The sequence below is a fragment of the Heterocephalus glaber genome, unplaced genomic scaffold (assembly GCF_053883595.1).
Source record: "Heterocephalus glaber isolate CG9 unplaced genomic scaffold, H.glaber_assembly_v1.0 deba00000071, whole genome shotgun sequence".
NCBI lineage: Eukaryota > Metazoa > Chordata > Mammalia > Rodentia > Bathyergidae > Heterocephalus > Heterocephalus glaber.
The window spans coordinates 12,299,022-12,325,793 of NW_028258137.1; the positions used below are offsets into that span (position 1 = coordinate 12,299,022).

Sequence of the window (26,772 nt, forward strand, 5' to 3'; positions counted from 1 at the left end):
AAGAACTGGGGAAAAATCTGCCTTGTGAATGATAAAACAGGCCACCAGAAAGATGCCTGCAGCTAGGTGCAGCTAGGGTAAAGCTTCACTTACGCATGACTTCCATGACCCGGTGGCGCAGAAAGGTACGGCTGCTCTGGAGGGCTCCAAAGCGTTTCAAGTCCAATTCCCAGACGTTTTCTGAAGGATAACCATGTACTATCCATTCAGCAAGGTACCTGTTGGGATGGGGGACAAATGTTGGGCCTCAAATGTGATACACGAGATAAAAATGTTCATCCATCTGTCATTTGCTAGCAAGCTAAGAAAGCACTTCTTGTGTGAATACAAAGCACTCATTTCTGCTCTCCTTCCCCTTTCCTTGCCTTCTTCCAACTTGCCTCAGGTGTGATACACAAGAAAATAAAAACAATATTCTACAAATCAAGAACCAGCAGAGGGCTGGGCATGGAGCTCAGTGATAGAAAGCACCAAAGTGGAAAAATAACCAGTGGAATCAAAATTGCTTATGTTGTCACAGATTTTTTACTTTTATTTTATTTTTTTTTGGTACCAGGAATCGAACTTGGGTCCTTGTGCTTGCGAGGCAAGTGGCGGAACCACTGAGCTAAATCCCCGGCCCGGTCACAGATTTTTTTCAGGAATAAACAAACAGGGATCCAAGTACTACAATCACAGAACCACTAGGAGGATTTTAGCGCTAATCAGGTTCCCAGAAAGTGTTTAAGACATAAGCCACATCTATGAAGAAACAAGACCACACATACATGTGTGCTTTAATTTACACACCAGATGTTGGGGTCACCTGGGACATGCTGTTATCTGATCACACCCCCCACTCCATATGTTCTCATTAGCTACTGTGACTTTTCAGAGCTGTTCTGCAAGAGCTGTTCACTCAAGAAAACTGGCCTTACTCAAAAAAATTTTTTTAATTATGATAAAAATACAGTTGATCCCTGAACAACACAGGTTTAAATTGCACAGGTCCACTTATGTGCAGATTTTTTTGGGGGGGGCAGACTTTACAAACTATTTGATAAAACTCCCTGAAGAACCACGTAATCTAGATATATTGAAAAAATTAATAAAAAAAAGATATGTCATGAATGCATTATATATGTCTGTTTTATCATTTACTACCACAAAATAGATACAAATCTATTACTAAAGTTAAAAATTGTCAATATTTACACTCCTAAACAGGTCATACATGGTGCCATTTGCAGTCAAGAGAAATGTAAACAAACATAAAGATGTAGTATTAAACTGTAACTGCATAGATCCACTTCACTAACAGTGTGATAATTTCATAGCATTGTCCTGTACTACTGGCGTGAGCACAAGTGTTGGGAATATCCACTTAAAACATCACGAGATGGGCCAGGGATTTAGCTCAGTGGTTCCACCACTTGCCTCACAAGCACAAGGTCCTGGGTTCAATCCCCGATACCAAAAAAAAAAAAAAATAATAATAATGAGATGCTACTCATCTCTTGTAAGTACCCAGAGTACCTAGAACCACAGTAAAAATATCTCCAGGCCAGGGATTTAGCTCAGTGGTTCCAGTGTCTGCCTTGCAAGCACAAGGTCCTGGGTTCGATCCCCGGTACAAAAAAAAAAAAAAAAAGCTATCTCCTAGTTCTCTTGCACTTTTTACTATTTACATGTAACACGCAAAAAGTGTTAACTGACGGTTTACATTGTCAGTAAGGCTTCTGGTCAACACCAGGCTATGAGTAGTTAACTTTTGGGGAACCAAATGTTACACAAGGAATTCGACTGGGAGCAGAGCCCAGTGTACTCAGCAACCTGCTCTGGGTGCTGGGCCAGCGACCACCGCCCAGGAGAAGCTGCCACTGCCGCAGCCACAGCAGACTGTCACCACCATCACACCAAGAACAGGAGGCCACGTCCCAGCAGGGGTTCACCCTCAGCTCTGCCCATACCAAGCTGTGCTGGGAGTGGTGCCTGGTGGCCTCAAGGGGGTGCTGGCAGGTAGGTACAAAAAGATCACCCCAGAAAAGTAACAGTAAAATGCTTCAATGTAAGAAGTGGATATGGTTTCATCAACAGATTCAACAGACTGACACAAGAAAGATGTATTTTGAGCCTAACCTGCCCTAAAGAACCCCAGGAAGTCCCTTCCCAGTGTAGGAGATTGAGAGGCTGGAGAGTTTGATGTGGAAGGAGAAAAAGGGACAGAGGTAGCAAATGGAGTGTGGTTGGGGGGACTTCAGGCTCAACACAGGAAGTACGAAGCAGACCAGAGCCATCTTAGATGCTATTCATGGCAGAACAGAGGCGTGAGGAACAGATGGGGATTTGGGAGCACTCTAGAGATGGACAAAAGGTGTGGACCACAGTCTGCCAGCCCCGCTGTCCAGGGCCAGGTGGTACAGGGTGCTAATGAGCAGCATTCAGGGAACAAGGCAGACCAACGAGGCAGGATATATAGGATTACAGACCACAATTCTGCAGGGTCCCTCCTTGCCATAGTCAGCATACAGGACAGCAAAGAAGAGAATAAAGATAGTCAAGGAGAGGAGACCTGAGATCAGCAGCCACCTCAACTACCCATGCAGGTGCTCAGAAAACCCCAAACCATAAGATGGCAAAGAGGCAAAAGCAGCCAGTCCACCAGCTGAGAAGCTGAGGGTTTTCAAGGCTGAGCAGGGCAGGGCTGAGTAAATGCCATTTTACCTTCTCCATCATCCGCCACCCAACAAGAAACAAATACAGAACGAACACAAGATCAAAATGGAAGACCTGAAGTGCTTCCTTTTTGCCCAGTGACCAGACAACTATAACTATTTGCATTATCTCTGCAGCACGGAATTGTTATTTTACCTAAATACATCTCCTAGTTAACAACAACATGGGCCTCCCCCGCTTCGGTACCAGGAATTGAACTCTGGACCTTGCACTTGCCAGACAGACGAGGCGTCACTGAGCTACATCCCCGGCCCTAACAAGGGTTTTTAGGGGTTTTTTTGGTACCAGGGATTGAACTTGAGACCTTGCACCTTTTTTTGGGGGGGGGGGGCGTGCCAGGGATCGAACTTGGGACCTTGCGGTTGCGAGGCAGGTGGCAGAACCACTGAGCTAAATCCCCGATCCCCTAACATGGGTTTTTTTAAAAGTCTGTCCTTTTGCACTATACCTTTAAAGGTTTTTAAATTGTTTTGTACCTGGTCAGGTTGAAATTTTTCAGAACTTCATTTTTAATTTCTAATAAAAATCTACAAGCCTGGCACTGTGGTGCACACTTGTAAGCATAAATTTGAGGCCAGTATGGGCATTTAGTGAGAACTTGTCTGAAAAAAATAAAAACTAAAAATGGCTGAGGATGTAGCTCAGGGCCAAGGCCCTGGGTTTAATCCTCAGTATGGCTAAAGCAATATGTATGTATCTATGTCCTAAGTGGATTTTCAACTATGTGCAAGCATTGTCACCCCTAAACCCCAAATTGTTCGAGGATCGATTATACATATAAACATTATCTATTGTTCAGGCTGCTGTTCGGTGGCATTAAGTATACATGGCTGTGTAACCATCACCACCATCACTTCCAGAACTGAAACTCTGTACCTGTTTACAGTGACTCCTCAGTCCCTCATCTCCTGGCAGCTACTGCTGAGTTTTGTCTCTAGGAATGTGACCATTCTAGGGATCTCACACGCATGGAATTCCACAGTATTTGCAGCCCTTGGTGACTGGCTTATTTCATTTTTATTAGTACATAAATTTTAAATAAAAGCATATTACCCAGCTTGACTGCCAACCTCATTCCCCACACTTGGCTACTTCTAAACTTAAATATATACTCAAAGGACCAACACTGTTAATGAAAGAACACGGGCTCTATGGCTGACTCCAAAAGAGGAGTCTCAAAACAGGTTCCAGAGTGACACTTCTGGAGTGCAGGGAGAACTTCTCATGGTGACTCCTTTGAAAGAAACAACCCAAATTATTTGATATATATCATCATTATTATAAACTATATACCTTATTATTAACATGTAGATTAAATATATTACACAAGGTACTAACAAGAGGTAATCCTAGCAGGGCAGAAGCTCAGAGCTGACACTGTGAGAAGACTTACTTCCCAGCCCCTCCACCAAAGGACAGGCCGGCCGAGTTCATCCCTGCCAGGACAAAGTAGCCACGGACCACAGGGGACTCGCCCATGATGCACCTCATGTCTGGCGTGAAGGTCTCGGGACAGTTCACCAGCTTCAGGATCTCCAGCATCTCCAGTTCTGGCATCCGACGCAGGAGGGAACTCAGTAGGGGCTCTGAATGACGAGAACAAACCCAACACAGCCCTCAGCTTTAGGGAGTTTAGAAACTTGTTCCAAGCCCTTATCCTCCTCTCAGAAAGTCTCCTGGAAGGAATTTTTCTAAGACCCAGTTGGGCCTTTTATCAAAAGAAGAAAGCTTGGTGAAATTGCAGAACACATCTGCACAATGCTTAGCATAAAGACTGAGAAAAATATGTGGAAAGGAAAGGTGATACAGGCTAGCAAGTAATACATGGGGGTAGAGACAGTAATATCAAAGGACTTCAGCAGGAATGGAAAGGCTCTTTACATAGCATTTGGGGAACTTTTAATGAAAAACAATGTTTTCAGCCAGGTATGGTGATGCACACTTGTAATCCAAGCATTCTGGGAGGCTGAGGCAGGGATATGCAAGTTGGAGCCCAGCCTGGACAATTTAGTAACACTGTCTCAAAACAAAACAAAAAAAAACAATAAAGGGCTGGGGATGTAGCTCAGTGTGAAGGCCCTAGGTTCAACCTCCAGTACAAAAGAAAAAAAAAAAGCAACGTTTCCCTGTTAGAATAGTTACAAAAGACAGAGCCCCCCTATGAAGAGTAAATTTGTCATCTGGCCATAATCCTGTGGGACAGTGACAATAGATGAATCAGGCTGGAGCTGTCTGGTGGGTGCTGGATGGGCAGCATGGGAGGGAAAGTTCTGATCACTCCACTCCTTCTAGTATGAAATTCTGAAATCTCCCAAAAGTAGTTTTATTTTTTCCTCAAGATTATTATTATTTTTTGGTACCAGGGATCAAACTCAGGACCTTGTGCTTTCGAGGCAGGCGCTGTGCCACTGAGCTAAATTCCCAGCCCAAGATTATTTTTAAAAAGTCCACAGGCTAGGGGCTGGGGATTTGGCTCAGTGGTTCCACTGCCTGCTGCGCAAGCGTAAGGATCTGAGTTCGATCCCCGGCACCAAAAAAAAAAAAAAAAAAAAGTCCACAGGGTGAGGAATGTCATGTCCCTCACCTAGTGTGCATTAAGCCTATGTTTGATTCCCAGCACTGCAGAAGAAAAAAAAAGTCCATCACGGACAGAGGGAAATTCATCAGAGGCTCTCATATCTTTAGAACTTGGATCCATGTGACTATGTTAATTATTCAATGAATCAAATTATTTTAAAATTTAATAAAGGACCACATTATCAAACAATCCTTTCTTTTAAAAAGTTCTTTAATACAAAGTCCTACCTGAAAAAAGGTCTCTTTCAAGCCTAGAGTTCTAGCAATGATTTTTAGGTAAATAAATGAAAAGCCAAGACCAGGCAAACTCTGTACACTGTCCCCCTTTTCCTTTTTGTTCATTTCTTTTGTAGACTGCCCTCTGAAACTCCTTTTATACCTAACAGTTGTTATAAATCGAACTATTCGTGAAAATCCTTTGAAAAATATAACATCTGAACAAACAGAAGGCATTACTGTTTTTTTGAGATAGGGTCTCACTATGCAATTCAGATTGGCCTTGAACTCACTATGCAGCCCAGGCTGGCCTTGAACTCACAGCAATCTTCCTCCCTCACCTTCCTGAGTGCTGGAATTACAGGGATGTACCGCCATCCCCAGATGATCTACTTCACATACCAAAGTGATCCCAGTCTTCCTGCAGATTCTGAATTTCCAGCTGGTTCTTGCCCTCGGTAAAAATAGGTTTCGGGTTCTTCTCAAAGCCCCCAGACAAGATGCCACCCTGCCAGTTCCGAATATAAATTCTTCCATCAGGGTCCACGATAGCTGAGGACAAGAAATGACAAGGGAGTGGAGGTACAAGAGAAAAACAATGATTTAGAGGCAACCAGCTTTCCAAATGGACAGAAACAAAACACAACACCCATGAACAGCTACTAATGAAATGGCATCCGATCCACACAGGCACCGTTAGCTTTCACACACCTTTGGAGGCCCACGGGTGGGTCATCCCACACAGGTTTACAGAGGAGACAGGTTCTCTGACTGTCCTTACCCTCATCAGGAACGGGATGCTTTTCCAAGCCCTCACTCCTGAACTGCATGACTGCCACTGTGCCAAGTGAGTCTCACAGGCAGGGGGACCACAGAGACCCCTGGAGGTGTAAGACCTTCCACACGACATCATGACCCTCTCCTCCAGCACTGGGAGCCACTCAACTACCCAAGTTTATGCTTTACCTACAACATTTCTACACCTGATAGCATCAAGTTAAAAACTCAAATTTATATCCCAAATAGTCTCAATGACCTGTTTGGAACTAAAATTAAGCTGGCAAAAAACAAAAGCAAAAAACTGCTTAGTGGTATGCCTGCTTGGGCCATCCTTTCATAGAGAATTATCACAGAAAAGTTAGAATGGGGCCTACTGCCCTGTAACATACTCCAGAAAAGACTCTTTCAGGCACGATCTGTCCTTAGTAGAAAGTCTTCCTTTTCAGAGGACAGGATACTAGCAAGGAGATAGGATTGTAAAAAAGTACAAGTCCTCACTTGGTGTGTTGTTCTGCAGAGGGGTCTCCAAGGGGCGAGTCAGAAGGTAGAAGTGTTCACAGGCATGTAACGGGATACTAACCGGCTCCTCGTTGGACAGACCCAGCTCGTATGCCCACTACAAATGGACAGAGTGATTGGGGGTGGGAGAAGAACACAAACACAAATGAGCAAGGTCAGCCTCTTGAAAAGAGGTTAATTTCAAGTGGCTTCTGTGTGCTTTTGCTACAGTGGCAGTGTGAGAAGCTCAGATTCAGCCTGCTTTACTTAGTTAAGTATTTGGTTGGGGAACAACACTTTTTAAACTCTAAAAATGACTTTACTCAAAGGAAGACAGACTGACAAGCCAGTCAAAGGAGACCCTTTTAATAAATCACAGGCTTTCAACTACAAGCCTCAAATACCAATCATTAAATGAACTTCACATAGCAAAAAAACCATTTTCTAGGTTACCTTAAGACTATGGAGTGAAAGAAAGGGACCAATCTGTTCCAAAAGTTGAAGCAGCTTAGTATTCTGGAAGCTGAACCTATGGTCCTGACACAATAAAATAGCCTAGTATGTTATCTGCTAGGTTTAGAATGAACTATAAAACCACAGAAAAGACACAAAAGGCCAGGAGTGGTGATGCACACCTGAAATCCCAGCTACATGGGAGGCTGAGGCAAGAGGATCAAAAGTTTGAGGTTATGGGGATATATAGCTCAGTGATCCCTGGGTTCAATCCCCAGAACTGAAGATGTTTTTTTTTTTTGGTACCGGGGATCAAACCCAGGACCTTGTGTTTGTGAGGCAGGCAGCGATTCCACTGAGTTAAATCCCTCACACTGGAGATATTTTTTAAAAAGGAAAAAAAAAAGACATCAAAAAAATCCAAGTTAAATAGAAAAACCAAAAACCCGGTACTGCTGTTAACCTACCTGACCAGCACAGTTGACAAAATACTGGCACTCAATCTGTCCTTTATCTGTCTCCACACCAGTAACTTGACCTTTTTTGACCATTACATGAAGAACACTTGTTCGGTCATAAATCTGAACACCTGTCCCAAGGTAAAGAGAGTTGGTACATCATCTGCTGTCCAGAATTAAGACATCTGCAGCACATTCTCTACCCAAAGAAATACTAAAGAAGTAGGTTAGTGTTTTAACTTCAAAAACAAAACCTCCTAGGAATCATGTCCTGACACGATACAAATAAGTACTGCCCAAGACTGAAAAGAGCATGTTAACTTAAGAACAGGCTAATATACAGTAAATTCTGAGATCCTCAAATAGAGAACAGAAGGAAGAGAGTTTACACTTGATCTTAGCCAAAAGGCCAAGAAGCGATAGGAAGAGAGTTTAAACAGGGGTTCCTAACCTAATCTGTCTACTTCATGAATCAGTTTATCCAAAGTATGTGACACTTTGGCCACTAATAAGTTTCCCCTCATTCATTCCAACTCTTGGGCATGATGTCAAGGTATGTTTTAACCCTGCAGTATCTCGAGCCCTAGGAGATGGTTACATTAATCTGAGATACATTAATCAGCCCTAAAAGCAGTTCCCAAAAAATGTGTCCATGAGAAAAAATGCTTGTTAACAGATACTATATTTAAAAATTGGTCTCCACAAGCACAAGGACCCGAGTTCGATCCCCGTACCAAAAAAAAAAAAAAAAAATTGGGAGATCCAGTATTCAAAAACAGGAAGCTGCATAGCCTAATGAGGATAGTTTCTTCAATTTGAGTTGATGTCATTGTGTACTGCAGACATTTTCTTAAATAACTTCTTCCTCCCAAATCCATGTTAGGGAAACGCAAAACCCCGCTCACCATTCTGGGAGGCAGCACTTGCCAGGGCCAGGGCCACATCGGCGGAGGATACCACCGCATCCTCAGGAACGTGCATGGCCCCCACCAGGTCGTGCACGTTGAGGAAAGGGTGCAGTTCAGCCACCTTCTTGGGGGAGATGATCTCAGAAGGGATGCCTATAACACTGCCACAGAACACAAGGGGACAATGACATGCATGGGCCCTTTGGCAGAATTCACTTTGGTAAAGTCAAGACTTGTCTAGCCTCTTACGTACTTCAGTCTTGAGTTGATGCGCTTCAAGGAGATCAGCCGGTCCTGTGTTTGGGCCAGAAAGACCGAGCCTGTCCTTATGTAACCTGTAAGAAAAATCACAGAACTAAGACCAGATTAAGATATACTGGGCCCACTAGATTACAGGTTAGACCTGCTGTGAATCCTGGGCATGAAAGTCAGCTTCCTCCAAGCTTCTAGTGGAAATTTACACCAGATACATAAACATTCTCAGCTCATATTTTTGCAAAAATCAAATGAGACTCCAGTGTACATAAAAATCACTCATAATGAAGGTGAATGATATCACGACTAAAAAAATATTTGTTGTTGGGGTTTTTTGGTAGCGGGGATAGAACTCAGGACCTAGCGCTTGTGAGGCAGGTGACAGCACCACTGAGCTAAATCCCCGGCCCTTTTTTTTTTTTAACTCACTATGGGCCCAGGGATTTAGCTCAATGGTTTCACTGCCTTCTGTGCAAGCACAAGGACCCATGTTCGATCCCTGGTATCAAAAAAAACAAACCTCACTATGTAGCCCAGGGTGGCCTCAAACTCACAGCAACCCTACTGGCATACTGGCTAAAAAATATCTGGGAGGTAGAGATGGGACCTAGAACCCATCCTCGCTCCTTTTAAGCAAGTTCCCCTTTCTGCCTCTAGTCTTAGAGGGAGTTTAACCCTTGGCAAAAGCCACTTCTAATATTATTTATCAGAAGGCCAAGCCTCCTCCTTTTCCCAGCACAGCAAAACGACAAGCCTGTGACCTCAGCTCAGCCAGCTGGACCCCTGCCAGCACACTTGGCCCTGAGCCAGTGAGCGGGTTACTGGGGGTCTCACGTCGGGGGCAGCAGTGTCCCCACATCATGGGTGTCGCGCTGCTTCCCGCACAACTCCACAGGTGCCCATCAGGCTCCCAACAGGCTCCTTTTTACCTGTTAGCCAGAGCAGGTTTCTGCTGTTTGAACTGACAGTCCTGATATATGACCATTATTACACTTAGGTCAATGGCAATCCTAAAATCTAATGGGTCTTAGTTCTTGTGAAGAAAATGAATCCATCAGATAGCTTTAAAACAGAAGTATAGTCAGGATAATTTAAGTAATTTCTTTTGAAATCTGCAGATAAATATGCCCTTCACTGACATGACTAGGTCCCAGTTCGAAGGAACTGAATCTTAGACCCTGGTTTTGAGAAATAGTAGATCTACCAGCCTCAGCAATGGCCTTGGCCTGGGATCTGTGCACTAACCACGCTATGAGTTTTACTTTACAACAGAAAAGGATTCAGGAGCTATTCTCTGGTCCCTGTCAACAATTACAGAGGTAATTACCACCGCCTATGTGTTATGACTGGTAATGTGCAAAGGTCCTGTGTTCAATCATCAGTACCACACACTCACACAAAAAGGTAGTAACAATTCTCATGGTTGTGCACAGAGGTGCACAGCAGCGCTGGTTACCAGAACGCTCTGTCACTGAAGACCCGGGCTCTGAGTCAGTGGTACTACAATGGGGGTGATAGACATGGCTAATAGCTTTACACCCCCTCGCCAGACTTCCTAACTGTTCCCCATCCCCACTTCCCACTGTCCCACAGGTATCAAAAACAGTCAGGACAAATCAAGGGTTCTAGGCTGTGACCCAGAACTAACACCAGGCTAGTCTAAGAAGAAGCCTAGGACCTGGACTCTGGAAATGGAGCCAAATGGTAATGGCAAGCTCAGCAAAACACTAATTATGAACTAGCAGACCGGAAGTCGGCTGCTCCATTTCTAGGCCATTCTGTGGACTCTGCCAGCTCAAAGCCTGGTTGATGTAATAACTGAAGCAGCCTGTTGCCATCAAACTCAATCTAACTGAAAGGGACTATTCCCCACCTGCCCAGTGTGCAGCAGGCATCTTCCTCAAAGCCTCAGACAACACAGCAGAACCACTCTTACTAAGTTTCCTCCAGAGCCCCTGTCTCAAGAGGAAGTGAGACCAAGTTCACTGACACTGAAGGGAGTCGTCTGATGCCACCACCAGAGGGCAGGGAGGAGGGTGAGGCAATGCAAGGTGGTTTCATTAGCTGAGAAAGCAGGAGGGTGTGGCTCTGGCATCTGGTTAATCCATCACCTTGAGACAAAATGACAGACCTTCTTTCCACCTTGTTATTATTTTTTGAGACAGGGTCTCACTAGGTTCAGATTGGCCTTGAACTCGCTGTGTAGCCCAGGTTGGTCTCAAACTCACAACAATCCTACCTCAGCCCACGAGTGCTGGGATTACAGGTGTGCACACTGATTAGCATCCTGTTCTTGAAACAGTTCTTACTGCAGTGCTATTTAGCTTTTAGCAATTCCCTTTCCAATTACACAGAAAGGTGCCCTCAGGCCCGTGGCGCAGCTGGAGCTTCTGTGGTGCAGCTGGAGCTTCTGCCGCTCCTGCTCCTTCCCTGGACGTAGCAATGTGGGTGCCCCGGCCTCGGCGCCTCCCCATCGACGCCACCAGCCCGGCCAGCGGGTGACCCAGATGGAACATCATGTGGACCAAGGCCAAGCCACCACCCACGCCTCCTGAGAGCACGCCCTCCAAGCCTGCTGCTTCGGCCCGGCTGGTGGTGGGAGCTCCCGCTGCAACAAAGGGGGCCCCACTGGCACCGGACTCAAGGACACCAAGGCGGAGATGTAGAAGACAGAAGTAGCACGGGGTCCTAGGGGAATGGAGGACATCCAAGCCCAGCCAGGAACTATGGAGATGGGACTTCCTATGACCACATGACCAGCAGGAACCTTGGGTCACATGAGAATCTCTCTCCACCTTTTGTCAATTCCAGAATACAAAGTAAGACAAATTTTACATTAACTTCCACTCTGAGTGTTTATGTTTTACCATGGAAGGAGAAATTCCCTCAAAGCAAGCTTCGATGTTTAGGAATTTGGATATTTAGCCAGTTTACTATAGAAATCTTAAATTGCAGAAAAATACAACAGTCTAATTATACAGATAATAAGAAACATATGTCTGTGCTTTATAATAGTAATTGGAAGTTCAATGGGTTAAACTATGACTTAACTGTCAAACACCTGAACTTAAATTCTTCTCTTTGTTTAGGAGCCAAGTGTTGCCATTTTCTATACTTAAAGTAAAATACACAGGAAATGGTCCAAGAATTACAGGATCTGAAGGCTCTAGGTTCAATCCCCAGCACTAAGAAAAAAAAAAAAAGGATACAGGCTCTAAAAAAAATCTGAGACATTGACTGTAATCCCCCCATTTTAGAGATAAGGAAACAGAAGACAGCTCAGCAACCTGTGTGATTTTTCCATGGTAATACCCTGGCTGGTGGCAGAGTCTGGACTAAAACCCAAGTCGCAGGGACCAAATCACAGGCAAACCTGGTGTAAGACCAGATACCGTAAACAGATTTTTTTCTTTCTTTTTTTTTTTTTTGGTACTAGGGATCGAACTCAGGACCTTGTGCTTGCGAGGCAGGCAGTGGAACCACTGAGCTAAATCCCCAGCCCAAGATACCACAAATACTAATAGTCTGGGGTCAGGTGGAGCAGTAGACAGCAAATCACTTGCTTACCTGTTTGGATCCCTGTTTCTTGCTCTAGCTGTTCGTAGAGTTTGTTTGAATAGTCGGCCATCTTCTGCTCGATGGTCAAGTGCCTGGCAGTGCTCAGGATGCCAGCACAGAACCTGGTAGAGCCAGCGGCCAGCCTGCAGGTTGGGTGCAAAATGCTATTAGGTAGACTCAGGTATCTGTGAATACAAGTTCATTACAGTATTATCTGTAATATCAAAAGATGGAAACAGGCCTGGGGACATAGTTCATTTACTTAGCATGCACAAAGCCTGGGTTCAACTTGCAGAACCACACCCAAAAGAAAAGGAGGGAAGGGGCTGGGGATTTAGCTCAATGGCTTCCCCCCCTGCTGCGCAAGCACAAGCACAAGGTCCGAGTTGGATCCCCAGTACCAAAAAAAAAAAAGAAGAGGGAAAGTGGGAGGGAGGAAGAAAGACAAAAAGAGAGAGAAAAAGACACAAAGAGGGCCGGGAATTTAGCTCAGTGGTTCCTGCGCCTGCCCACAAGCTCAGGGTCCCAAGTTCAATCCTTGGCACCAAAAAAAAAAAAAAGAAAAACACAAAGAAAGAAACTTAAATGTGCACTGAGGTTGTACTGATAAAATTTTGGAGATCATGTATACAGCAAAAAAAGAGACAGCTCCTTATACACCAATATGGGATAATCATAATGAAAAAAGCAAACTGAAAAACAGTGTTTAAAGTCTGTTACAACTTATATAAAAAAGGGGAAAATAAATGAATACCCATATACACATATATATGCTGACCAATATGTATCTGTTTATACTGTTTATGTAGGGAATGTACTTGGAACTTAACTTGCCTTCTAGGGTGGGAAACTTGTAGTCAGAAGTCAAGAATGGGAAGATTTTTTTCCCCTCTACATTCTCTACATATTTTTAATTCTGAATCATGTAAATGTATTACCTATCCAAAAATAAAATTTAAACTGAAAAAATGTTCTCCAATTTATGGTAGGCAACAGAACACAGAAAGCCCCAGTAATGCTTGAGCCCAAACACCTAGCTTTGCAAAGCACCTACACATCAGGTAAGCTGGGTGGCTGGTAAGCAGGTCATTTCCTCCAAATTACTTAGCCCTCAACAAGCTACCACCTCCATTGGTGCTTCTACTACTGAACTTTAATGAGTTTATTCTTAACAGCTCTGCTTCCTGTGTCAGATTATCAGCTCCCTAAAGAAAGACAAACATTTCCTTGGGGGAAGTTGCACAAGCCTGTAATCCCAGCTACACAGGAGGGTGAGGCAGGAGGAGAGCAAGCCAGAGACAAATACTGTAAAATTCTTAAAACAAAAACAAAAACAAAACAAAAGGGCTAGGTATGTAGCTCAGTAGAGTCCTGGCCTAGAATGCATAAGGCTCTAGGTTCAATCTCCAGTACTGGAAAAAAAAAAAAAGACAAATGTTTCTACCATCTAACTAATGCATGGCCACTGTGCAGAGCTGTGCCTGGGAAGGGAATTCTCATCTCTGCCAGGACAGCACCCATTCAGCAGCCCTGACGGTGGCTCTCAGCCTGGGGTGTACCTTAGAGTCCCTTGGGAAGCCTCTGAACATACTGACGCAGGGCCTCGCCTCCAGACATTCTGGTTTGTTCTGGGAATTTGAATGTGTTCTGAGCTCCCCAGGTAACTCTAATGTGCAGATAATATTCCGAACCACCCTATGAGAGGGAGAGTTGTGGTGACAGAGAAGAGGAACAATGATTGTTAAAGGGATGCGGAAACTATTTCACAAGCCACTGTCAATGTATAATTATTTTTAAGCATTAGGCGCACAGAGTCTGTTAGGTCAGGTCTATGGTATTATATATTAGATCAACAAATTAAACCTGAAAATGAATCTCCCTAGTGTTTCCCACTTAATATTTACACTGAAACAAGTTAACAGTTTCTACAGACAGAACATGCCTGATCATTTTTAAAAATTTCAAGCTGGGTGCAATCCCAGCTCCTCTGGAGGTGGAGGCAGGAGGAATGAAAGTTTGAAGCCAGCCTGGGCAACTTAGCAAGATCCTGTCTCAAAATTTTAAAAATATACATAAATAAAAAAGAGCTGGAGATGCAGCACAGTGATAGAGCATTTGCCTAGCATGCACAAAGGCCTAGGTTCAATCCCTAGCACTGAAGGGAAAAAAATTCAAAAGGATTTGACAAAGAGAAAGACTTTGAGCCAGATGTAGTAGCACACACCTGTGATCCGAGCACTTGGGAGGCTGAGGCAAAAGGACTGCCTTAAATTTGAGGCCAGCCTGAACTATACAGTGAGACCCTGTCTCAAAAAAAAAAAAAAAAGACTTGGAAATCAAGGAAACATTATGAAAACCTACTCACGTTGCACAACATGGGAAACTTCCCCAGAACAGATAATCTACGTACAAATGGTGCTTCTATTTTTGTAGGTCCAAGAGCAAGAGAAAGTGTTAATATGAAAAAGAGCACGAAAAGTAAAAGATCAGAAAAAGGGGGATATTTCTGAGAGAGGAATGGGGCTATTCTTTGCCACTGAGCTCCCTAGGTGTTTTCTTTTTTTTCCTCTTTCTCTCAGTACTGGGGAAGCAAGAGCCTTCACACTGAGCTACATTCCCAGCCCCCACTCCGTTTCTTTTTTGAGAAGGAGTCTCACAAAGTCCTTAAATTGCCCAGACCGTGATCCTCCTGCCTTAACCTCCCAGAGTTCTGGGATTTTAGGCGTGCAGCACCACGCCCAGTTCAGAAAAGCATCTTTATCTTATTTTATTATTGTTATTATTTTGGAACTGGGATGGAACTTGGGACTTTGCACTTTTCTTGAGGCAGGCAGCAACCACTAAGCTAAATCCCCAGCCCCATCTTAATTTATGACAGCATTCAGCTCTCCCAAAATCCTGTACTAAGAATAGAAAGTGTCCCATATTCAGCCAGATCTTTAAAATGTCTTCAGCAAGCTAGGCATGGCCAACACACCTGTAATCCCAGCACTTGGGCTGAGACAGGATGACTGAGTTTGAGGCCAGCATAGGTTACAGAGTTCAAGTTTACTAGATGGCAAGACCCCATCTCAAAAAGCAATAAAATGTCTTGAGCAAATGAGAAACTGAAGGCTTGGCAGAGAGACTATACAAAAAGGCAGTTAACATTTACAGATTAATAAAATAAGATTCGTTTGCAACAGTAAAGCAGTTCGCTAATGCTACACAAATATAACAGAAAACAATTTAAATCATCACTTCTGTTTCTAGCCCCGCACTGCACACTTCTACACTAGTCACTGCATAGGGCCTGTTTTACCCTGAAAAGGCATAAAAACAGACTCTCCTGAGCAAAACTGGAAGCTAAAGTTATCTCCAAAGGGAAACTACATAGGTGTAAGCAATCAAGCATCTCAGTTTGACTATGATAGTCTCTGTTTACACATGTTGGTCCATTTATTTTTATTTTGGTAACAGGGATCGAACTCAGGACCTTGTACTTTTGAGGCAGGAGTGGTGCCACTGAGCTAAATCCCCGGCTCTGGTTCATTTATTAATAATACCTCCTTTACCTTTTGGGTTTCTTTTTTTGGTTTTTGGTACTGGGGATTGAACTCAGGTCCTTGCGCTTGCACAGCAGGCGGTGAAACCACTGAGTTAAATCCCTGCCCTATTTTTGGCTTTTGGAGACAGGATCTTGAACTCACTATGTAACCCAGGCTTGCCTTAAACTCACACTAATTCTACTGCCTCCACTCCCAAGTGCTGGGATTACAGGCATGAGCCACCACGCCAAGGTGTTTTTTGAGACAGGATCTCATTAAGTCACTAAATTGCCCAGGTCGAAGTTAAGCTTGTGATCCTCCTGCCTCAGCCTCATGACTACTGGAATTACATACTGGGATTATAGGTGTGTACCACCATGCCCAGCTATAACCATATTTTCTTGACAGTTGTGTGGCAGTTATGTAGGAGGGTAGTCTTGTTCTTTGAGAATATACACTGAAATTCTTAGAGTGCTAGAGCATTAGGTCTGCAGCTTGTGCTCAAATTGTCAGAAAAATACTGACCGTAAAGGGTGTGTATGCCCACATGGCTGTGTACACGTATTCTACCCATGCACAAGCAAGAGGAGGAGTGCCAAAACAGGTGCATTAGCATGTGGGCAACTGGGGGTCTGGGCAAAGGAGGTGTGGAAGTTCTTCGTATTGTTCCTACAGTTTTTTTGTGGATTCAAAATTATTTCAAAATAAATTACTAAAAAAGACTGTTCATTGGGCCTGGTGTCAGAGGCCTGTAATGTCAGCTTTCGGAAGGTAAAGGCAGGAGGCTCAAGAGTTCACTGCCAAGGATATATAGTGCATTTCAGGCCAGCCTGGACTACATAGTGAGACCCTGTCTTAAAAATAAATAGAGGGCCAGGGATTTAGCTCAGTGGTTTCACAGCCTGCTGCACAAGGGAAAGGACCCCAGCAGTTTGATCCCTGATACCAAAAAAATAAAAAATAAATAAATAGGCCCAGGGATTTAGCTCAGTGGTTTTGCCACCTGCTGCACAAGCGCAAGGACACAAGTTCAATCCCTGGTACCAAAATAAATAAATAAATAAATAAATAAATAAATAAATATTGCTCAATATTTAATGCAAACATACCAATTATTATGGGATTTACAGTATACATAGAAGTAAAATATACAAGAGCATAAAGGACAAAAGAGGGTAAATGGAATTATGCTCTTGTTTGTCTAACGTTATCTGTGTGGTGGTATAACATTACTTCATGATGGACTGTGATAAGAGTGCACACTGCGGGGCTGGGAGTGTAGCTCAGTGATAAAGTGCTTACTCAGCATGAACAGGGCCCTTTAATTCTCAGCACCACAAAAAAAACCCACCCCCACACACACATTTATTGTAATCTCTGTAACTACCTTAAAATAAAACAAGCCAGGTGTGGTGACACAGAGCTGTAATCCCAACATTCTGGGAGACTGAAGCCAGAAAAATCACAAGTTCAAGTCTAGCCTGGGCAACTTTCTGACTGTGATTTAGCAAGACTTTGTCTCAAAATTTAAAAAAGAGGGCCAGGGGGCTGGGGATTTAGCTCAGTGGTTCCGCCACCTGTCTCACAAGCACAACTACCTGAGTTTGATCCCCCATACCAAAAAAAAAATAGGGCCAGGGATTTAGCCCTGCCTCACAAGCACAAGGTCCTGAGTTTGATCCTGGGACAACAACAACAAAAATTTAAAAATAATTTTAAAAGGGCTGGAGACGTAGCTCAGTGTAAAGGTCCAGAATTCAATGTCCAATACCAAAACAAACAAACTGATTTGTTGAAATCTGACAGCTCTAAAAGGCACAAAACATGAGCATTAGGCAATTCCTAAACAAAGCACAGGACGTTTCATCTCGATTCTTCTCATGCTACTGACCAACCCTTAGACTGGTTATGGATGGGACATTAGCAGAAAAAGGAGAATGAGGGTGTCCCATACCATTAGTGCAGCACAGCCACAAGCCAAGTCCAGCTTGGTCCTCACCTGCCCTGCTCCAAAAGAACGATGTCCTTCCACCCCATCCTGGAGAGGTGATAGGCCACGGATGTGCCCATGATTCCACCCCCACAGATGACCACCTGGGCCTGGGCAGGCAGGGTGACAGAATGGGCCTCGGCAGCCGACGCACTGCTTCTTGCCAAGCACCAGTTCTGGCATCTTGGGCTGGTTCTTTGTCTTCGGATAATCGACAGGAACCGGTGAAACATCACGTCTGTCACCAGCTGGGAGATGTGCTCTCACTCAGCTAAGGAGATCCCAAGAATTCAAGCTAGACAGAGAAAACCAAACACATTTTATTCTGTTTAACTCAGTGCACAGGATTAATGAGAAAAGGAACAAGGAACAGTAACTGTTCATTGACAAACATCTGAGGACCTGCTGAATTTCAGACACTGCTAGGTATAGATACATTTGTGACAATAAAAAAGTGCTCTGCCCTTATAAAATTTATGTTTGAGAGTGTGTTTGTGTGTGTAAAGGAGGGGGACAACCAATATACAAATAAAACAAGGAAATAAAGCTAATGAGGTAAAGGGTAACTAGGGCCATATTTAAAATATAATGGTAAAATATAATGGTAGGGACTGGAGATTCAGCTCAGTGGTTCTGTGGCCTGCCTCGCAAGCGCCAAGGACTCGAGTTTGATCTCCAGTACCAAAAAAATAAATAAATAAAAATAAAATATAATGGTAGGAAAGGCCTCCAATAAGGTATCATTTGAATAGAACAGGATGAGAAGGAACCAGCTATATCAGCTATTTCATGTTTAGACAAAGGAATGAGCAAGTGCAAAACCTCTGAGATGATTCCAGTAACAGAAAGAAGCCAGTATGGTCAGGGGAAAACAATCTAGGACAAAGCTGGAGAGATGGAATCACGACTCCTGTTCAATATAGTTTTGGAAACATGAGCCACGGCAATTAGACAAGAGAAAGAAATAAAAAGAATGAAGAAGTAAAATTGTCGTTATTTGAAGATGACATGATACTCTATGTAGAAGACCCCAGGAACTCCACCAAAAGTCTTCTAGACTTAATAAGCAAATTCAATAGAGTAGCTGGATACAAGGTCAACACACAAAAGTCAATAGCTTTCCTCTACACAAACAACAGACTCACTGAGACAGAAATAGGGCAAACAATTCCTTTCACAATAGCATTCAAAAAAACTGAAATACCTAGGAATCAACCTAATGAAATCAAAGACCTCTTCTTTGAAAACTATAGCACTCTGAAAAGAGAGATTGAAGACAATATCAGAAAATGGAAAGACATCCCCTGCTCCTGGGTAGGAAGGATCAATATAGTGAAAATGGCCATACTTCCAAAACTGCTATATAGATTCAGTGCAATCCCAATTGAAATCCCAGCAGCATACTTCATGGACCTTGAGAAAACAATCCAAAAATTCATTTGTAACAAGAAGAGACCCAGAATAGCAAAAGCAATTCTAGTTAACAGAGACATGGCAAGGGGTATCACAACCCCCAACTTGAAACTATACTACAAAGCTAACATGATACAAACAGCATGGTACTGGCAAAGAAACAGACCTGAGGAACAGTGGAACAGATTAGAAGTTGCAGAAACAACTCTAGACACACTCAGCCATCTCATCTTTGACAAAGGAGCCAAACACCCTCACTGGAGGAAAAATAGCCTCTTTAATAAATGGTGCTGGAAAAATTGTATTTCAACTTGTCAAAGATTAAAACTAGACCTAGGGCAGGGGATTTAGCTCAGTGGTTTCGCTGCCTGCTGCACAAGCACAAGGACCCAAGTTCAATCCCCAGTACAAAAAAAAAAAAACTAGACCTGTATCTCTCACCATGCACTAAACCAAAATCGAAATGGATTAAAGATCTAAATATTAAAACAGAAACACTGAATCAGCTGGAACAGAGGTTAGGTGGAACTCTTGAAAACATTGGTGTGGGAAAAGATTTCATGAACAAAACCTGAGTTGCCCAGGAACTAGCACAAACAATCAACAAGTGGGCAGGAGACCAAGCCAGAGACCAAGCGGGTGAGGACCCCCGAGCACACCCACCAGCCTCCGGCTTGACTGCACGGGGATGCCTGCAACAACAGCCCCCCCAGCCTCTTGGCTGTATAGCTACTTGGATCCACACTACAGAGGCACAGGGGGGCATAAAGGCCATTGTCCTGAGGTGCAGAAGTGAACAACACAGAGAGGGGCTCTCTCAGGCTCCCTGATGAAAACTGAACCCCACTGGAAAAGTGAAGAGAATCTCCATAGTAAAGGCCCAGCAGACCACCATGCTTGGTAAGTTGGAGGGATCATCACCTCCCATCGGAACATGGACTATCTTCAGGGGAAAGGCAGCTGGAACCTGCAGTAAAACTTTCCAGCGTTCAACCCTGTAGGAGGACAGGGAGCTCAACTTGGGACTTGCAGCCAGAAATCTGCCTGAATCTCACAGGTCTCTGACTGGCTTACAGAGACTCATTGACTTATAACTGCACACTGCTGCCCACATTGCCTATTTTGACAGCAGAGACATACCCTGAAGGAGGCCCTTCATTTTTATCTTTTTTTTATTTTCAAAATTGCTATTTTTTTTGCTCTTATTTTAAATTTTTTCTTCTTTGCTACTCTTTTAAAATTTTTATTTTTATTTTTCCTTTCTTTTCTGCCTGGCTCCCTTGCACACAACATTGTTCTTCATCTCCCTTTGTGCTCCTGTTCTTCCCCTAATTCATATTTCTTCTTTATCTTTCTTTTCTTCTCTTTCCCTCTCTCACCTGTGCCCTCTGGCCTCATTGCTAACCTTCCCCTATTCTTCTATTTACCTATTCCTCTCTCCCCAACTCCTTCTAACTCCCCATCCTGAAGGGTAAAGTTGCTATACTGAAGAGTCTACTCATTATTAATATTATGTTGGATTGGTCCTTGATTTTGATTTAATTCACACAGTTAAAGGTGATAGATTAATAAGTACTACAAATTGTCATTTTCTAAGAGGTACTTGATGCTATTGTGTTGCTGATTGCATCATTTGGGCTAAGGTGTTGTGACTGATCTAATCAGTTGTCCTTCCTGGTATAATGAAAATGAGCCTCAGAGCCATTAGAGACTCAAAACCTAAAGACCAGCTATATCTGGAAGTCACCTCTGAGAAGCAATCATTCCATAAGTGTTCTAAATACAAGCAACAAAGATACTTACAATAAGCAACTTCAAAATATCAACCCAGGAATTAAACCAAGGACAGTACCAAAAACAAAAATGAGAAGACATTTAAGTAAGGCACAAACTCAGACTTCCACCCCACAAAAGGCAAATTCTGGAGGAAGTGAGGTGGAAAAGTCTGATAATCAACCACCTGTACGCCCTTAACTGATACAACAGGAAGTAACAAAACAGATGAATGAGGCTCTAGAAAAATTCAGAACGGAAATAATTTCCCAGATAACTACAGAGATGGTGAGCAGAGTGAAAGATATGATTACAGGCTCTAGAACAGAAACAGATTTTAAAAAACAGATGAGCTCAGAAACATGCTGGAAGCCATGAATGCCCAGCAGAAGAAAGAAATGGAAACCATGATCAACAAACATAAGAAAGAAATGGAATCCATGAAACAGATTCAAACAGATATTCAGGAGATTAAAAACTCCACTGAAGACATGCAGAGCAGATTAAGGGACTCTGTAGATAGAATATCAGATATAGAAGACAGGATCGCAGTTAAGGATCATGAAAAGAGAGATCTTTTCAAAACAGTAAGGGACCACGAGAAATCAATCCAGCAGCTGCTAGATGATGCAAAGAATAACATAAGACTGATAGGAGTCCACGAAAAAACAGGAGAAAGTACAGCTGACATAAAAAAACTGATCACAAAAGTAGTAGTAGAAAACTTCCCAGACAGAGGTGGAGAACTGGACATACAGATAAGTGAGACATACAGAACTCCAACTAGCCATGATAAAAAAAAAATCTACACATAGACATATAATAGTCAAGATCCCAGAAACCCAACAGAAGAACAAAATCCTACAGGCAGTTAGAGAAAAGAAACAAATCACCTACAAAGGAAAGCCCATCAGAATCATCGCAGACTTCTCAACACAAACCCTCAAATCAAGGAGACCCTGGCATGAAGTATTTCAACCCCTAAAAGAAAATAACTTCCAACCTAAATTATACACAAATAGCAGACTAACTGACAGAGAAATTAGGGAAACAATTCCTTTTACAATAGCATCCCCCAAAAAGGAAATATCTAGGAATCAATCTAACAAAGGAAGCAAAAGACCTCTACACTGAAAACTACAGCACTCTAAAAAAAGGAGATCAAAGAGGATATAAGAAAACGGAAAGACATCCCTTGTTCCTGGGTAGGAAGAACCAATATAGTGAAAATGGCCATACTTCCAAAACTACTATATAGATTTAATGCAATGTCAATTGAAATTCCAACAACATACTTCATAGAATGATAGAAAATAATCCAAAAATTCATTTGGAACCAGAAGAGACCTAGAATAGCAAAAGCAATTCTAGCCAACAGAGACATGGCTGAGGGTATCACAATCCCCAACTTGAAACTATACTACAAAGTTACTGTGATAATAACAGCATGGTACTGGCAAAGAAACAGACACAAGGATCAGTGGAATAGAATAGAAGATGCGGAAACAACTCCAGACATACTCAGCCACCTCATCTTTGACAAAGAAGCCAACCACCCTCACTGGAGGAAAGATAGCCTCTTTAATAAATGGTGTTGGAAAAACTGAATTTCAACCTGGCAAAGATTAAAACTAGACCCGTACCTATCACCATGCACTAAGCTAAGATCAAAGTGGATTAAAGATCTAAACATTAAGACAGAAACACTAAACTTGCTGGAAGATAAGTTAGGCAGAACTATTGAAGACATTGGCATAGGAAAAGATGTTATGAACAAAACCGCAGTAGCACGGAAACTAGCACAAAGAATCAACAACTGGGATCTCATTAAAAAGCTTCTGCACTGTAAGAGAAACCACCAATAGAACTAAGAGACACCTACAATGTGGGAAAAAATTTTTAGAAGCCGTACCTTAGACAAAGGACTACTATCTAGAATATATAAAGAACTGAAAAAAAAAGGGGCTGGGGATTTAGCTCAGTGGTTTCACTGCCCGCTGTGCAAGCGCAATGACCCGCGTTCAATCCCCGGTACCAAAAAAAAAAAAAGAACTGAAAAAAATCAGACCCCCAAATCCAAAAACCCAATTCAAAAATTGGCATCTGAAATGAACAGACATTTCTCAGAAAAAGAAGTATAAGCAGCAAATAAATATATGAAAAAATGTTCAACATCACTGGTCATTCAAGAGATGCAAATGAAAACAACACTGAGATTCCACCTCACTCCAGAAAGAATGGCTGCTATCATGAAATCAACCAATAACAAATGCTGGCGGGGCTGTGGGGGAAGAGGAACCCTGCTCCACTGCTGATGGGAGTGTAGACTGGTGCAACCACTGTGGAAATCAGTATGGAGATACCTCAAAGAACTAGGACTGGAAGTCCCATTTGACCCAGCTATTCCTCTGCTGGAGATCTTCCCAAAAGAATTACAAAAATCATACCACAAGGATATATGTGCACCCATGTTCATAGCAGCACAATTTGTAATAGCTAAAACTTGGAAGCAGCCCAATTGCCCATCAACTGGAGACTGGATAAAGAAAATGTGGGGTTTTTTTTATAAAATGGAGTACTACTCAGCCATAAAAAACAAAAAATTAGAGACATTTATTGCTAAATGTATGCACATTGAGGCGATACTCTTAAGTGAAATAAAATAGGACACACGTGTGTAAATACTGAATAGTTTCTCTAGTGTGAGAAACTGGAAGTGTAAATAAGGACTAAAAGGTATAATAGGTAATGTGAAATAGGAAGAAAAGGGGCAAAGGGGAAATGGGAGGAGTAGGGGAAAGGAAAGAAGGGAATGGAATTAACATGAGAAAATGAAAAAAAGGAAACAAAATCTTTGTAAATCGGGAGGGATGGAGAGGTTGAAGGGAGGGCAGTGGAAGGGGGAAAATAAGAACCAAGAGAGATTATGTAAAGGTGCAAATTTCCAATGATGAATGTTATTATACTGTATACCTAAAATGTATCAATAATATAAAAATTTTTTTAAAAAGCTGGAGAGATGGAGAAACCAATTCTACAGAGTCCTTGGAGGCCATTTTAAGGAAGTGAGATTTTATTTTCAATGCAAAGAAAAATCCCTAAAGCAAAGGAATGAAATGATCTGGTACATTCCTCACAGGCCAATCCAGCACTGAGGTAGAGAGTGGATGATGAAATGAGAGGAAAAGCAGAGAAGAGTTAGGAAACTGCTGGATAATCCAAGGGGGCAGCTTGATGGCTTAGACTAGGTAATGGCAGTGGAGTCACAGAGAAGAATGAACTGTTCTGGAAATAGAAATGTCAAAGCTCTCTTGCCAACCAGCAGGATATTAACGATGGAACAAGTACTAACAAAGATAGCAAAGTTTCTGGGCTAAATGGTGCCAACTGGTATGAAAGACTACCAATAAGAAAGAAGGGAAGAGGCAGAAGAGAGAGTGAGGGAGGAAATAAACGTAAGGAGACCTACAGTCAAATCTTATATGCTAAGGTACAAGGTGTGATTGAAATACAATATTGTTTTTATAATCTGTTACAATAAAAGACACATTGCCATTAACTCCTCTCAAAATACTCCCCCTTCAAACATGCTTGTTCCATCATTCTTGCTCCTTTGTAAGGCAGCCCTGGAAGTCTTCTTTCATGAGTGTCTTTATGTGCTGTGATCAAAACTACAGTGAATACTGCTGCTGAGTACCATCCAACAGAAAGGCAAGCTCGTAAAAACATCATGGTGCATCCTCATCCCTTTGTTCACCAGGTCTCATATCATGTGACTTCTGGCTCTTGCCAGAATTGTTTCAGGACATCAAGGCACCCATGACAACACAACTAAAGATATACAGTAAAGGACTTCCAGAACTGCTTCAGAAAGTGAGAAAGACAGTGGAATAAGTGTGGTGAAACTGTTTCAGAATCGCAGAAAGAAATACACAGAGACACAGAATTCGGGTAAAATAATAAGTTTACTCGCAAGCAGGCAGGACCACCAGAAACTGGTCTGGTCAGAGTCCACGTCATCCTTTGTTTTAACATTTCCTTTTTATTTTTAATTAAATTCTTTTATTGGTATATTGTAGTTACACAACACAATTACATTTCTCATTGGGAAGTGTACCTTTACATAATGCATCTTGGTTCTTATTTTTTCCCCATTCCTTTTATATCTTCTTTTAGCCATTACCTCATTCCTGGTGGTCTTAGTAAAATTTGTTTCCCTTTTACAACTAGTTCCTGTTAATGGTTATAGTCACAGACATATAACAAACAGATGGCACTTAAAACACTTACATTGTAAACTACCCAAACATTTCTACTTTGTTTTTCTCCAGGTTAAATGTTATCTACAGTTAGGTTACAGGTCAAAGGATCAGTTAGCCATCACCTTAAACAAGAGTTACAGGAAAGGTAAATCTTAAAGGAATGCATTACTTATTCTACTTCAGCTACCTTAATAACTAACCTGTAGTTTAAATTTTCTCTACCAAAACAAGGGAGAGGCCAGGGATTTATCTCAGTGGTTTCGCCACCTGCTGCACAGGCGCAAGGACCGGAGTTCAATCCCCAGTACCAAAAAAACAAAAACAAAAAACGAGGGAGAGTATTTTGAGGGAGATTAATGATGCTATGATTACTGTAATAAATTTTAATTTAAACATTTACTAGCTGGGGGTGGTGGTACACACCCATAATCCCAGCACTCAGGAGGCTGAGGCAGGAGGATTGCCAAGAGTTTGATGCTAGCCTGGGCTACCTAGTGAGTTCAAGGCCAGCCTGAACTACACAGCAAGACCCTGTCTTGAAAATAAAAATAACAAAAAATATAATTTTCTATCACATCACATATGCTAAGTGTGGGATCCCCACTACACATTCAAGTCAAAACACCAAGCAGAGTTGAATATAATACACACCTACAACTTAGCCGAAAGGTTTGGGGACCTTACCTAAATATAGTGTGTAAACCCTGGCATTCAGAAAGGAACCAGAAGAATTCTGAGGTTCTCTAGCACTAATGGGGATGAGCAAAGAAGGACAAGAGACAAGGGCTGAACTCTAGTAGACACAAAGAATGTCCAGATAGGCTGGGGATTTAGCTCAGTGGTTCCACCGCCTGCCTTGCAGGCACAAGGACCCAAGTTCGATCCCTGGTACCAACAAACAAACAAGCAAGCAAGAATATCCAGATAGAGGGCCTGGCCACAGATGGATAAAGAGTGGCGAACAGACATGCCACTAAAGCCAAGATATGAAAGTGTTTCAAGAAGGGATTAATTGCAGTACTGGAAAATCAGGTAAGATGACCATGTGTCCAGAAGAATGGAATAACACAGAAGGGCCTTGGTGTCCTTGATAAGAAAATACTTTCATGAGAGTGTTAGGGATGAAATACAGACTACAGAAAATTGAAGAGCAGACAAAATAAGGGGGTAGAGACAATCCCTTTACATTTTGCACTGAAGAGGAATAGAAAAATGAAACCTGGCATGGTGTTACACATATGTAATTCCAGCACTTGGAGGCTGAGGTAGGAGGATCACAAGTTCAAGGCCAGCCTGGGCTACGTAGGGAATTCCAGGCCAGCCTGAACTACATAGTGAGACCCTGCCTGGGGACGGAAGGGCAGGGGAAGGGAGGGGAACACAGGAGGG

General features: G+C 42.6%; 1 protein-coding gene and 1 pseudogene across 2 annotated transcripts in view; both read right to left on the reverse strand.

Moving 5' to 3' along the window:
* The window catches only part of Pdpr (pyruvate dehydrogenase phosphatase regulatory subunit), a 50,781-nt gene that overhangs the window by 11,269 nt on the left and 12,740 nt on the right, over window positions 1-26,772 (reverse strand). For both annotated transcript variants that reach the window (XM_004842858.4, XM_004842857.4), the window contains exons 2-10: window positions 17,945-18,230; window positions 12,428-12,561; window positions 8,859-8,940; window positions 8,603-8,766; window positions 7,707-7,828; window positions 6,787-6,904; window positions 5,911-6,060; window positions 4,109-4,301; window positions 94-218 (exon numbers count right to left, since the gene is read on the reverse strand). In XM_004842858.4, coding sequence (XP_004842915.2) covers window positions 94-218; window positions 4,109-4,301; window positions 5,911-6,060; window positions 6,787-6,904; window positions 7,707-7,828; window positions 8,603-8,766; window positions 8,859-8,940; window positions 12,428-12,561; window positions 17,945-18,168 — 1,312 coding nt within the window. In that variant the 5' untranslated portion in view covers window positions 18,169-18,230. The remainder of the gene's footprint in view (window positions 1-93; window positions 219-4,108; window positions 4,302-5,910; window positions 6,061-6,786; window positions 6,905-7,706; window positions 7,829-8,602; window positions 8,767-8,858; window positions 8,941-12,427; window positions 12,562-17,944; window positions 18,231-26,772) is intronic.
* On the reverse strand, window positions 7,915-8,118 carry LOC147830611 (U2 spliceosomal RNA; annotated as a pseudogene).